The sequence below is a fragment of the Diadema setosum genome, chromosome 9 (genome assembly GCF_964275005.1).
Source record: "Diadema setosum chromosome 9, eeDiaSeto1, whole genome shotgun sequence".
Classification (NCBI taxonomy): domain Eukaryota; kingdom Metazoa; phylum Echinodermata; class Echinoidea; order Diadematoida; family Diadematidae; genus Diadema; species Diadema setosum.
Window position 1 is genome coordinate 19,269,127 of NC_092693.1, and position 13,812 is coordinate 19,282,938.

The 13,812-nt window shown below is 39.8% G+C and overlaps 1 protein-coding gene across 1 annotated transcript; it reads left to right on the top strand.

The window, feature by feature from the left end:
- Positions 1–4,066: 4,066 nt before the first annotated feature.
- On the top strand, positions 4,067–13,289 carry LOC140233396 (glutathione synthetase-like). The gene is made up of 10 exons (XM_072313502.1): positions 4,067–4,332; positions 5,026–5,101; positions 5,664–5,812; positions 6,257–6,379; positions 7,466–7,630; positions 9,324–9,393; positions 10,006–10,197; positions 11,140–11,221; positions 11,731–11,923; positions 13,118–13,289. Exons 1-10 carry the CDS (start codon positions 4,067–4,069, stop codon positions 13,287–13,289), a joined length of 1,488 nt encoding a protein of 495 aa, XP_072169603.1.
- Positions 13,290–13,812: the final 523 nt, after the last annotated feature.

Genomic DNA, 13,812 nt, shown 5'->3' on the forward strand with positions numbered 1-13,812 from the left:
TTTTTAAGTCGTCGTCTGCACGGAAGAGATTTAAGTTTTGCGGAGGAAATTCCAAGGATCAAACTCAAAGCGGCTTTTCTTTAAGCAACTCGAGCGATCTTTTGAAAGTGTATACCCATATATGAAACGCACGCTGAACGAATTAAGTGCGCCACGAGAGTCTCAATTCCTTTCACACCTCCCACGTGTGAGATGTGGTGCTGATATGGCAAGGTCAGTCTTTAGTAGGTATAGCGTGCTTAGATCAGGGCGCTAAGAATGTGTATAGCTCCATGATCAGAAGCCCAAAGCTCTCCTTTGAACCCTCGCTCCGTGCCGCAGAGATGTCATGCGCTCAATATATCGCAGGTGTGATTGAATTGCATTGACAAAAAAAAAAAACCAACAACAACAAACAAACAATCAAGCAAAAAGAAAACAAAAAACGAGAAAGCATTACCAAGAAAATCACTACAATTTCGCTTTAGCCAATTAATTAATGGGAAATATTTAACATCCAATTATTGTAATATACATGGCGAACAAAATTATGCACAATAATAATTGTGCGCTAGATGGGTAAATGTTTACTTCTTTTGAGATGTTGATATTTCCTTTTTTTCCAGTCCTAGGGCATTAATACACCTGTAATGGGGAGATTTCAAAAAGAAAAAAAAAATGAGCGATTTGTTAATTCCGTGCAATACTCCCATCTAACCACCTAACCTCCTAATCCCCGGTAGATCCGCCACTGGACAATAAACCTTACCAAACTTGATAATATGACGAGAAAGCAGTCACTTTTCAAGCAGTATAAACAACAAAAGACAATCTTGCTACTAACACTAAACCTTTAATGATCTCCAACCCTTATCATACGTCATATCGACCTTTATACTTAATAAATTATTACATTACACTTCTCCCCTCCAAGCTGAGTCTCCGGCGCGCTGTGTTGCCATGGTAACACCAGCGTCGCGAAGATGAGCAAACAAGTCTCACCAAACAATGTCAACTGATGAGGAGAGAAGGCATCGTTACCCCGTAGGAATATGCAGATAGCCATCTACAACTTTCAGTTTTTCCGTCTGCAACGATTGTATCAGGAGTGCATAATGCAATGCCTGCTGTCCTTGTTCTTTTGAGAATCGATGATACCCTCCGACAACTTCGGAGGAAAAATGTGAGATAAAGAGAGACAGAGGAAGAAGAGGAAATATCAGGGGTACTGAACTGTTGGTGTATAGTTATACTGGTGAGGGAAGCTGTGGTGGAAATGTACCCTCTATCTAATTCAAGTAGAGTTTGATAATCTTATGGATGATCTATTACTTGGTCTACTCCCATCGCCTGATAGCCATTTAGTCTCAATCCACATCCTTTTTCGTCCCAGTTCGTCTAATGATCATTTAGTCCAACTGCCAGTTAGCCTCATTACCAGTTGGTCTACTTCCAAATGGGCTATGCCCACTTCGTCTTATACCCACAGTTTATTAGACAAAATGGAAAAAAAATCCAAGGAGACAAAACTGCGATTAGACTATCTGGTCATTAGACACTGTTAGACGAAACGATAAGTAGCCTAACTGGGCATTAGACCAAGTGAGAAGTGGACCAAACGGGGATTAGACGAAATTGATTGTAGACCAAGTGAGTTTAGTTGTATAATTATGTATAGTGGTGTTGGACGAACTGGGAAGTAGACCATCTGATTGTAGACCAAGTGGCAATAAACCATCTAATGATCCCCCAGTTGATGATGTTCGAACAGATGACTCAATGAGAAATTCAATTGTTTCGGTCTAAAATCATTATTCTGCTGATTTATGCTCTGGTTGAGTTGGAGTGCACATTATGGAAAAGCATCCACTCTATTCCACGACCCCAAGTAACCCGCAACGGATGGTACATGATGATAATATAATTATATTACAACAGCAACACCGAGTTACATCGACCACCAACCCCCGCCGAGGGGATGCGATCGCTATCTGTTGTGGGTCCCGCTGCGCGATTAAAACGATACCGTGTCAAAATAGCTCGGCGCGCGCCATTGCGCCCTGTATATGGACCAGCTGACATACCTTCCGATATGCCTTGCATAGATTGATTTAAAGACCGTGTACTTTGTTATAAGCCTTGCATACCTCCTGCATACGTGACCAAATGTTTCAGCTATAAACATAAAAATAGAAGTTAATGTGGTGGCATGTATCAATAATTATTATCCCATACGCTCTTTGTTATTTCTGTAAAAAAACCCAACACAACAACACTAACAGGGGCGGATCCAGGGAGGACCGCAACCGGCGCACGCCCCCCCCCCCTTTATTTTTTGCTGAAACAAAAGAAATAAAAAGAAAAAAATGGGGGAGGGGAGGGGTGCGTGCGCCCCCCCCTTTAATTTTGTAAACACGCCCCCTCTTTACGGAATTCCTGGATCCGCCCCTGACTAATATGAAATCCAACAAAAACAACAACAACCAAACAAGAAAACAAACGTGGTACTACAATCCATTATTATGTTACAATCATTCAATTGATATCTTAATGATTTGAGCCGGTATGATTTGATCATGTATATGTCACCTTCGAAGGAAAGAGCCCACTGCATGCCTGGTTTAGATAGCTACATAATAATCTTCTCGATCTTCAAGCTAAAACTGATAGTTCTCGGAAGGGCTCAAAATTCATCTTCCACGATTTTGGATTTGCTTGCAATTTAGCGAAAGGGTCTATCAAGAAACTTGTCTGATGACGCGATTTGCCATGAAAATGCGTTATTTTGGAGTAATTAGGGATGAAAAGTGTAAGATATTCGAAGGTAATACACAATTTTTATTCCTAAAGCGCCTTCTCTGTTCAGCAGTGGATAGGTAGGAAGTTCAAGTACGTGATGATCGACTGCGTGCGTGCGATCCATTCGATGGATACTGCTATGGCCCGATACATCTATCATGATCAATGTATTCGATTATAAAACATCATGTAGGAATCACGATCAAGAATGCTCTTAGACTACATACTTTCGGTGTATCCTTTTTTGTGATTATTTCGCATTTTCGTCGTTACCCAACTGAAATCGTGTTATGCAGTGCTATTTCACTCATTTCTTATGCATATGTCTCCGTTTTAGTAACAGCAGTTTCTGCAGGCGTATCAAATGAGAAATATGTTTTTTCCTTTAATTCATGAAGCAGACTGAGTCAGTTTACAACTATTCAATTAAATACCACATTTCCTTACATTGATCACTTATTATTTTCTCACTTTATGCCCTATTTCGGAATTACAATATTTAGCTCGATTTGGATACCTAACAATATGAAACGCGTTTCAGTATTTCAGCCCTAAAATGGAAACTAAAAATATCAACACTTCATGGCCATCAACTAAGAACGGTACTAACAGAGCATACAAACGGGTTGCTAAAGGCAACGACAGGCTCAATGAAACTTTGAACAGCAAGTTTGCTGTTTATTTAACTGTTTGTTGTTGTTTTTCAGCCTTTCTTGTACGCCCTGCACGTCACAAGCGGAACGGAGGGTCGCTGGTTAAAGATTCGCTGGTTAAAGATTAATGAGTAGTCATCTTAAAACCAAAGCGTGCACTCAGCATTTATCATTCACAACTTCACATCATTTTGATATACAATGAGATATATACACGCCAAAGATATCTCTTGATTAAGGTAACCACTACTGGTACAGGCCTCTAACCAAATTCTCAGATATCCAGGATCTATATTTTGAATATTACATAAATGAGTGAGAAAGATTTATTAAGATATTTTCAAAACAAAAGTTGATAATCGTTTTCTGCTTATACTAAAGATTGAAACTCACTGCGTCATTGCGGAGAATATCTAGTTTAGGTTCCACGAATTTCACACTCATGATAGTTTCTTAAGGTTTTCAAAATCGAACACTGAAGTAATAGTTGTTTTGTAGCAATGTCACTTTGAGTGTTGACTCACCAAAAATAGCTCATGCCCTCCCCCTTACCCCCTACCCCACCCCTCTTGTATTCCAGCCCCTTGTCTGTCATTTCATGCTATCCCAACCTCCGCTCCGCAGCACAGTCAACAATGGTCGAATTGCAGCCGGCGATCGAGTTACCGCTCTCCGCGGACCGCCTGGCCGAGCTCATCGAGGACATCAGGGACCGCGCCTACGCCAAGGGGGTGCTCATCCGACCGTCGCGACTCCAGACGGTGCACGGACCGCTTGCGCTGATCCCCTCGACATTCCCGAGGCACCTCTTCGACAAGGCAATGAGACTGCAGGCAGATATCAATCTCCTCATGCTTGGGGTCAGCGAAGACAGCGATTTTCTCTCGATGGCGTTAAAAAGGTGTGGAATCACTTTTGATGAGTCAGAGTTATAACTGCTATCAAAAGAGCACGATGTTTTAAACTTTCACCAGAGACAATCACATGGGGAAACAGTGCAATGACCTTGAGATACCACCTTATCGACACCAAATAACTACTTTAAGTGCTTCATATTATACTGCTGAGGCGACAAACATACACATTTAAACCTTATTTCACTTATCTGATATGAAACTGATGTCACTGTAACTTCATGATTATTTTCGATTTCCCACCAGCATTTTTTTTTTTTTGTATAAGATTGAAACTGTCTTTGTTTGTAGTCTACGGAATGTAAACTGCATGAATAAGGTTTCCACCACCTGACACACAATGACTCCAATCAATACATCCCTTTATTTACCTTTTACCATTCTCCGCCTTAAACACCTTTCTAGATAAACTTGGTGCGTTAATCCTTTTTTTATCATTAATAGGCCTATTACATGTATAATCATGATAGTATTAAAGGTAGATTTACTAGTACAGTTGTAATAATGGCAGCAGTGTAAACGAACTTTCGATTTGAATAGTATATTGATGATAGATTATAATATTAAACCCCATATTTCAAGGGAGCATATACACGTAAAATTGTCGTTTCTTTCTCATCATCATCATCACTGTCAACATTGTTCTCCTCCTCCTCCTCGTCATCGCTACTGTTTTGCAGCGTTGTACCCGTGGATGACTTCACGAGGCGGTTGTTCGAAATGCATGAGCAGGTCAGAGAAGAAGGTTTCGTGAAGGTAAGACAATTTGCCACACCTTATACATTCCTTTTCGTGAATCCAATCAGTATATCGTACATCTGATGATAATGATATTGACAAAAATATTAATGCTGAGTTTTCGTTCGCGTTTATCATCGTACAATGGTATCGAAGCACTTGCATTTGACATATATTATTATGTACGATTACTATTTCTTAAATAAATATGTTTCATCTAGGTGTTTCTTGAATGTCGTCAGCGAGGGGACTTGTCTCAGTGATACAGGGATGGTATTCCACATGTTTGAAGCAACAATGTTTAGAACACTTGGGTTAAAAACTTCATGGTTGGTATTTGGTAAGCAATTAGTAACAGCTGCTGTTTATTTAATATAACCTCATGCCGGATTGTCGAGCAATTTTATAGACATTCATAAGGGAGCAATACACATTTGGGGAATAACCGCTGTTAAATAGTAAGGCAGCAAGAGAGAGCTAAGTACATCTGTATTAATATTGAGCGAAATGATTTAGTCGATACTAAACCCGAAACGTATCATGTCCATTTTCTTTCTCTTTCCTCTTTGAACACACCTAGCCTGTAAATCTTTGCATCAATCGGACCGACTACATGTTGGACTGCAAGGACCCCGAGGGAGACCCCTATATCGACCTGAGTATGGTAGAAATCAACACCATCGCAGCTGGCATGCCCGCAATGAGTACGAGACTCGTGGATGTACATAGGTGCGTTTCCATGGGAACCGTCTCTCAACCATTATTTTCAGACACTGTCAAATACGCATTAGCCAATAAGTAATCGAGCAATGATGACAGGTCAAACTTCGCAATCCGTTCGGTATGACACTTTGAGAGATGCGTTCAAAGAGCCATAGTGCAATAGAGAAATTGACGCTCCTTTTTTTGTAAGCATTGATCAAGATTCATGAGTAATTGCCCTGTGATATGAAAACAAACAAAACCCAACCCATTATTATGAAGTATCTGTCATTCAAATGAACGAAAATCTTATTCAAGCTCTTCACTAACATTAAGAACAGAACAAAAAAATGCTTGGAAGAAAACCTCAGAAGCATCTGCCGTTCATATTAAGTCTCAAAAAGTAACAAAAGTGATGAAAGTAATGACTTTCAAATTCACGTTTGGCTCACAACTTCGCTCTCTTTTCAGATATAGCTTGGAGCAGTGTGGGATGAGTCGAGAGAAGGTGCGGGATAGGGTACCCAGTAGCTACGGCATGGAAGGAGTCGCCGAGGGCATGGTGAAAGCCTGGCGGCTGTACGGAGCACCTGAGTAAGATGGAAACTATTGCGAAAGAAGACGTAGTATGTGATGTCATCTTTTCTATCGTCTTTCAGTCTCCTTTTTTTTCTTTCTATTATACTTTCCGTTATTCTTCCCATTACCCATCTCCTTATTTTAAGCTCTCCACCCCTCCGCCCTCCGCCCATCTTGCCTTCTCGTTTTCCCTCTCTTCTCGCTGCAGTTTCGTTAGCCCTTGGCAACAATAATCAAGCCATCCAGAAGTTGACACTATATGGCATGATTTGAACATAAAATTGATGATAGACTAGTTTCGCCTTTCCAATAAATATGGAGACTGTGACGCATTGATGTTGTTTGCGAACTTTGCGGACTCCGTACTCTTCAAGTGATTGCCAATATCAGAAAGCTTTAGATTTGCGACGCGACCGTTTAAGACGACGATTGCGTTCGTCGTTCTCCTCTCTCCCTGCGTCGTGTTGGAAAGTAGTTTAATTACCCGAAGACGCAACCTATGTTAAAAAAAAAAAGTAAAAAGGCGCCCCATAAGATTATGATCAGTGCATCAAGTATAGAGCTCTGCGTCGTGAATTGAGCGAACGCAAAAATGGTTCGTGGGCTGCATGATTCGTGAATGTAAGTCTCGTGACGTGCACCCATTTCACCTACTCTGTCCCTCTTTACCAGGCTGTATGGAAATGGGTAACAAAGAGCTGTGCTGATGTTTTGATGTAAATGGCGGAACCAACTGCACAAATTGGTGCTACAACTTAGGAGACTATTGCTACCCTTCGTAAATTAGATCCTATTATTTGTGTGATTTTCATTATTCTTATTACTATTGTCATTGCTATCAACTTTACTGCTGCTACTGCAGTTTTATTATCATTATTATTTTCCGTTATTCATTTCCGTTATAGCAAAAAAAAGTTTATAACTAAATTCCCGTTACAACGAAGTTAAAATTCAGACCCCCATACCATTATCATCTATAAAATGTTATGTCTTGAATACACTTGATTATTCGGCTGTAATGAAATTTCGATATAACAATGGAAATTGCCGGTCCCGGGGACTTCATCATAACGGGAGTCGCCTTCATGTCACATTCCTTAGAGCCGTGATAGTCTTTGTGGTAAAGCCCGAGGAGACGAATAAGTTTGACCAGAGGTGGATCGAGTACGGCATCAAGGCCAAGGACGATGGCGTGAAGGTTATCAGAAGGACGCTACCCGAGATCGGACAGCGAGCAGAGCTCAGGGCCGACAGGCGTCTCTTCATGTGAGTCTGATGATTCCCTTTAATTGGCATTTTCGGTTCCGCGACGTTTGCGCCCATGAAATAAATGCACACTAAGCCAAACATAAATTCGACCCACAAATATTACCCTAACCCTAATTCCAATCCCTACATCAAACCAAATTTAAAAACCATACATTGTATATAACAACTTTTAACCTAACCCTAAGTCCTTAGGAGAAAATAAGACCGGAGCAATTGTCGCAGTAGCAAATGTCGTGTCACCGCCTTTTCATGTGGAGCATACTTGAAATAGGACATCTGATAGGTAAAATATTTCTTTTCAAATCATTGCCATGATAATGGAATATAGGAAACTCAAACGGAGGTTATTGTTTGCATGGTCAAATTCATTCTTTTATCAACACCGTTTCATTTATGTATTATATACGATTAGGGAGTTAACCCTAATCAGGCTGGGGGGGGGGGGGCGGAATCTGCCCCCCCCCCCCCCGACGTTTCGCGCAATATCTTCGCAGCGCGATAAGCTCCCGCCGCGATGTTTCATGACTTTTTTCTTTCAAGTATCGCGCAACTTTTGAGACCAAAATTGTTGCGCCCGCGCGTACCGTTTTGACGCGACGCCCGTTCGAAAAAAAAAATTGTCAACCCCAAAATTGCTCCAAAACGTGATTTTGTGTACAAATCCAATGCAAATTGTGTTTTTTCATTTAATTCACATAAAAATTCATATCTTGACTTAAAATGGACGAAATTAATTTACTTTAGCATAATAAAGCTTCGAAAAATGTCTGTGACAAATTAAATTTGGCCAAAAAACAAACAAAAATAAAAGGTCGAAAAACAAAGAAATACATAAGAAATTAATTTCGATACAGATTTTTTTTTTTATCCTATGTCTCAGGAGAATGATACAAGAAACATTTTAAAAAAGAAATTGGCTTAATTAGAGCATTAATAAGTGATTTAGAGCCCCAAACTGATTTTATGCATAAATTACGATAATTAATTAATATAAAATATAAGAATAATTTCTCGGAGAAAGCAACCATACATTTTGATAGTATACGTCCCGGGCGTCGCGTGTGCCGATTTTCGGCGCAATCACGCGTTCCATAGGCGAGAGCTGAAGTGGAGAGGGGGGGGGGGGGGGCGGAATCCGCCCCCCCCCCCCCGAGTGTATAGCATAGCCAAAAAAGCCCAGCCTGATTAGGGTTAAAGATTTTCAATCGGTAAAATCAATTCTTTTTCTGTTGTGTATACCTTATTATGAGTGTTGGTATTCTCTGTCAGGAAAAAAACAACAACAAAAAAGCCTTTGATACTTATCTAGCGATTACATTATTATCAAAGAAACAACGAATCACGAAATCTTTTTCCATACGTATTGACGCTCGGTTTGACTTGTACAAAATTCCACCTTACGTGCCTTACAATAATTTTGTTATGTATCATGATTTGAAATATTATATTTACTTGTTAATGACAAAAAGGTGTTTATGATATATCTTTTGCTGTTGATTATGAATATATAAAGCCTTTTTAGGTGCAACTGAAGTTGTCCAAAGAGCAGTTCTGTTGTTGTTGTTTTCAAAAATATTTTCAAGACAACTCCAGACTGCGAGACCCGCCTTAAAGCAACACGAATCTGATATCCATGTAGATTTTCCTTCGTGATTTTAATTTCCTCTGACTTTACATCGTCTTCAAACAGTGACGACATGGAAGTGGCGATGTTGTACTTCCGGGTCGGCTATTCACCGGCCGATTACCCGACAGAAAATGTGAGTATAACGGAGCTTGTATGACAAACAATATAAATGTAGATATTATGTAAGTAAAGCTTCATGATTTGTAAGGAAATATACACAGGCACACACAGATGATATTGGCAGTTCTAATCAATGTAAATAAAAAAAAGTAACAAAACAATGTAAGCCCTATACATACATACTGTACTCGGTATACTTATTTATCTGTTTACTTGTATTTCATCTTAAAAGTCTATTTATCTCTACAAAATGTATGCATTTATTATTAGAATACCTTGTTACTTAACAGTGATGTAGTCTTAAGGATCCCATGATATTATGTATATGTACACGGAGCGAGCTCGTAGAAGTATTCTGTTGATAGCCGATGGGTGTGAGGGTACATTAAGAAATTCGTTCAAAATCATACCATCGTCATGTGATAAACCGTGCTTTGCTTCCTTCTAAATTTCGTAGATTGTCCTTTGGCATTTGGTGTCAATATGGTATTTGTATTTATTATCGAAAGATGTACAAGAATACTTGTGAACTGATTATCCTATTTCCTCGAGACGATTGTGACATTCGCTGGATGGCATGGTGATTCGTTTGGTCATAACTTCTCCCCATGCAATACTAATACAGGAGTGGCACGCCAGACTGCTGGGCGAGAGATCGCGTGCCTCGGTGTGTCCATCGGTTGCCATGCAACTGGCGGGGACCAAGAAAGTCCAGCAGGTCCTCTACGACCCCGCCGTCATCGCCAGGTTCATACCTGGCCGAGAGAGGGTCAACGACATCCACAGCATCTTCACTGGACACTATTCCCTTGACTTGGTGAGAGTTTGACCACCGCAGCGTTCGTACGACCCCCCCCCCCCTTCCTTTCACAGCTGACTTTACTTGATTTTCATTCAGGGGTCCCGAGTTCGAATCCCGTCAAAATCTTATTACTTCATAATTGGACAAGATTTTTGTTTTGTTTTGTTTTAGTTCTTCACACTATTTTTTCGCCATGTTAAACTTCCTAGAAATTTGCTTTTAAATGCTCTATAAGCGCGACTTTTGTACTCTGTTTTTACAAAAAGGTCCCAACCGTGGGAAGGGGTATCCCCCCTCCCTACCACCCCCTCCCCCCGCTCTGTCGCTTCGCTCCCTCGCCGAGAATCTTACACCGTCACATAAATGTACCCCCTATGTTATAACCACAGTCCTTCGCACTAAATTTTTCCACTATGTGTAATTTCCTAAAAATTTGCTTTTAAATGATTTATAAAATGCGCTTTTTGTACTTTGTTTTTACAAAAAGTCCCTACCGTGGTACCCCCGCTCGGTCGCTTCGCTCCCTCACCGAGGATTTCACACCGTCACAATGTGCCCCCGTCGAGATTTTGCCCCCCCCCCCCCCAAAAAAAAAAAAGTGTTCCGGCGCGCTTGATAAGGAAGGCAATATTATTATCTATTATCATCAATATCTATTATTCAAGTCAAGGAGCGTGAGATATATTTCATTATGTGCCTTTATGAGAGCCTCAATCAATCAAACAAGATAATCAGTCAAGTTGATAATATTAATAACGAACATCTTTAAAGAACAGATTGTGAGAGAGAGTAAAGTCCACCACTGTATTAATTTATGTTGTTTTCGATGCGCGATTGATGTGGTGATGATGTTGTTGTTGTTGTTGTTTTGACCTGCTCCTAGCCAGCAAAAAAGAATGCATCCTAAATCTCAATAATGACATACATCATTATGTTGTTATTTTATCATGTATATAGACGCCGAGTGGGGACGAGGCGGCAGAAAGGGCGATCGCAAACCCGATGAAGTATGTCATGAAACCCCAGCGAGAAGGTGGTGGTGAGTATGCACTGTCCCTTTGCTATGTAGACGTGGAATGGTGATTTTTTTTCTATATCTATGAAGCGCACTTGTATTTCACTGGGCTTTCTAAATTCCAATTCCTTTTTTTGTGTTGCAAATGTGACCCTAATATTCACTCCACTGAGTTTGACTACCTCACAGCAGTCATATTTTACCACCCCCCCCCCATTCGCACACACAAACAAAGTTCTAGATCCAGATGTCTGTATCCAGCTTTGCATTGATGTTCAAGAGCGAAAATCAAGATTTATGTTCTTTTAAATCTCGTGACCTTCAGACGTCTCATTATATCCACTGATTTTCGTGAACTCATAGAACACCTATAATACATTCACATCAGCTGAAGATAGTGACAACGGAAATACTTTGGTCGCCGATAATGCACAATTGCACTCGATGAAAAACGGCATAAATCCACGTACCGCTACAACGGTATGAATAACGATCTAACCGTCAATGTTGACGCACCACGATTGCCGCTGCAGGTAACAATCTCTTCGGGGAGAAGATGAAAGCTGCCCTTGAAGAGCTGCGGGGATCCGAAGAGAGGGCGGCCTACATGCTAATGGACCGCATCGTTTCGCCGCTCAATCACAACTACTGCATGAAATACAACAGCGAGAACTTGCAACTCATGAGCGTCGCCAGCGAATTTGGCCCGTTTGGAACGCTCGTCAGGTGGGGGCGCTACAACCAATAATATCAACCTTTATATCACATCAATTCTCTTTAAAATTACATAAATGCACGAACATCGCACAGTGGACACGCGAATGAAAGGAGCTAAGATGATTAGTCCTTATTCTACATACTCAAGCCTGTTTCTGTTAGAGTAGCAAAATATAGGCCTATCGCCTTTAAGATTTTTATAGTATTTTAAGGAAAATCTAATCCAGCAGTAAAAACTGCATGTACATGTCTACTGATTGTTATTATTAGAAGCAAGGGTTGTGCCAACATTGCCGCTTAGAAATCAAGGTTCCAGGGATCAATTAGGGATATTATTTTCATATAAGGACAGAATTTCATATTCCTTTGTTATGCAGGACACAAAGAGATAGTTAGGTATTCAGAAAGCCGCCTGCAGAGTCGGGCAGAATTTGCAGCTCTACAGAAGTACAGACCCGAGTATAGCAGCAGTAGTAGTAAAGTGGTGGCGGTCATGCGTTTGTTATCATTATGTTTAACTGTTGGTTGAGGGGGATACTCGTGATCCTTGTCACCATCTTGATCTCTCCCCCCCCCCTTTTTTTTTCTTCTTTACTCCAGATTCTATATCTCTGCCTCCATTAGTTTCCTCTATTCAGCTAAACACTTCAAGACAGAGAACATTAACCCGTTGAAGACGGGCTGATTTTGGTTTAACATGCATTTCGCATCATAGACACCTGCCCGAGTATAGTTGGGACTCTTCCTCAACAGGTTCCTGGGTTGTCCAGTTATACTTTACTAGTACAATGTTGTACTACTACTATTCTGCTACAGTGTATAACGATAATGCTGATGCTGATGATGATAATGATAATAATAATAATAATAATATTAATGATAATAATAATAATGATATTAATAATAATAATAATAATAATAATGATAATAATAATAATAATAATAATAATAATAATAATAATAATAATAATAACAATGATAATAATAATAACAATGATAATAATGATGATAAAAATAATGATAATAATAATAATAATAATAGAGTAGTAGAAGTAGTAGTACATGTAGTTGTAGAATTATATGTTATAATGATATGATAGATGTCTCCATCGTCTTAAGGGGTATACTGGCAAACCACTCATAATCTCTTTCCCCTCTGCTTCCTCCAAACCCTCTGTCCACATCACGGCCTCTCTCGTACAGCTACAACAATGAAGTCGTCTTCAACCAAACCACGGGCTACCTGTACCGAACCAAAGACATCACCCTCGATGAAGGGGGGCTCATGGTTGGCACCGGTTTCCTGGACACGCCCTATCTCTCCACCACCGACGTCATCAGCCATCCCAAGGAAAACGGCTTCGCGGAACACTGACTTCAATTACCTGCACGTGTCTTAGACTGTAGCCAACAATAACAGGAATAGAAATGCCATATTCTAGCCATGGGACTAAGGGCAATTTTTTTGTTTATTTAATTATCATTACTATTTTTTAAGGATATATGTTCAAGTGATGTATTATATTAGGAATTTTTTACAGCCCTTTTTAGTAACAACTGAAATAAGTTAGTATTATAAGGGAAGTAGTTATTTAGATTTTGATGTTTGTAGTTGAAGCAGGTCTAATCATGATAATGTTCTATGCAAATCATAGGATTATGTTGACATCAAACTTTCTTTTGTTTTTCTGTCCTTTACCTTTCAGATTTAGTTTCAGAGCATGTTGCCATGGGACTGATTGTAGCATAAAGAAGAAATTGTTTATCTTTTAGTAGGTTTTAACACAATCAATACAGCGTTCAATTTATAACAAATCTTATTTTTTACCCTTGTTATGTAAAAATATTTCTTATCTAACACATGCTCCAAATACAAAATGCATTTAACTTCATAGAAT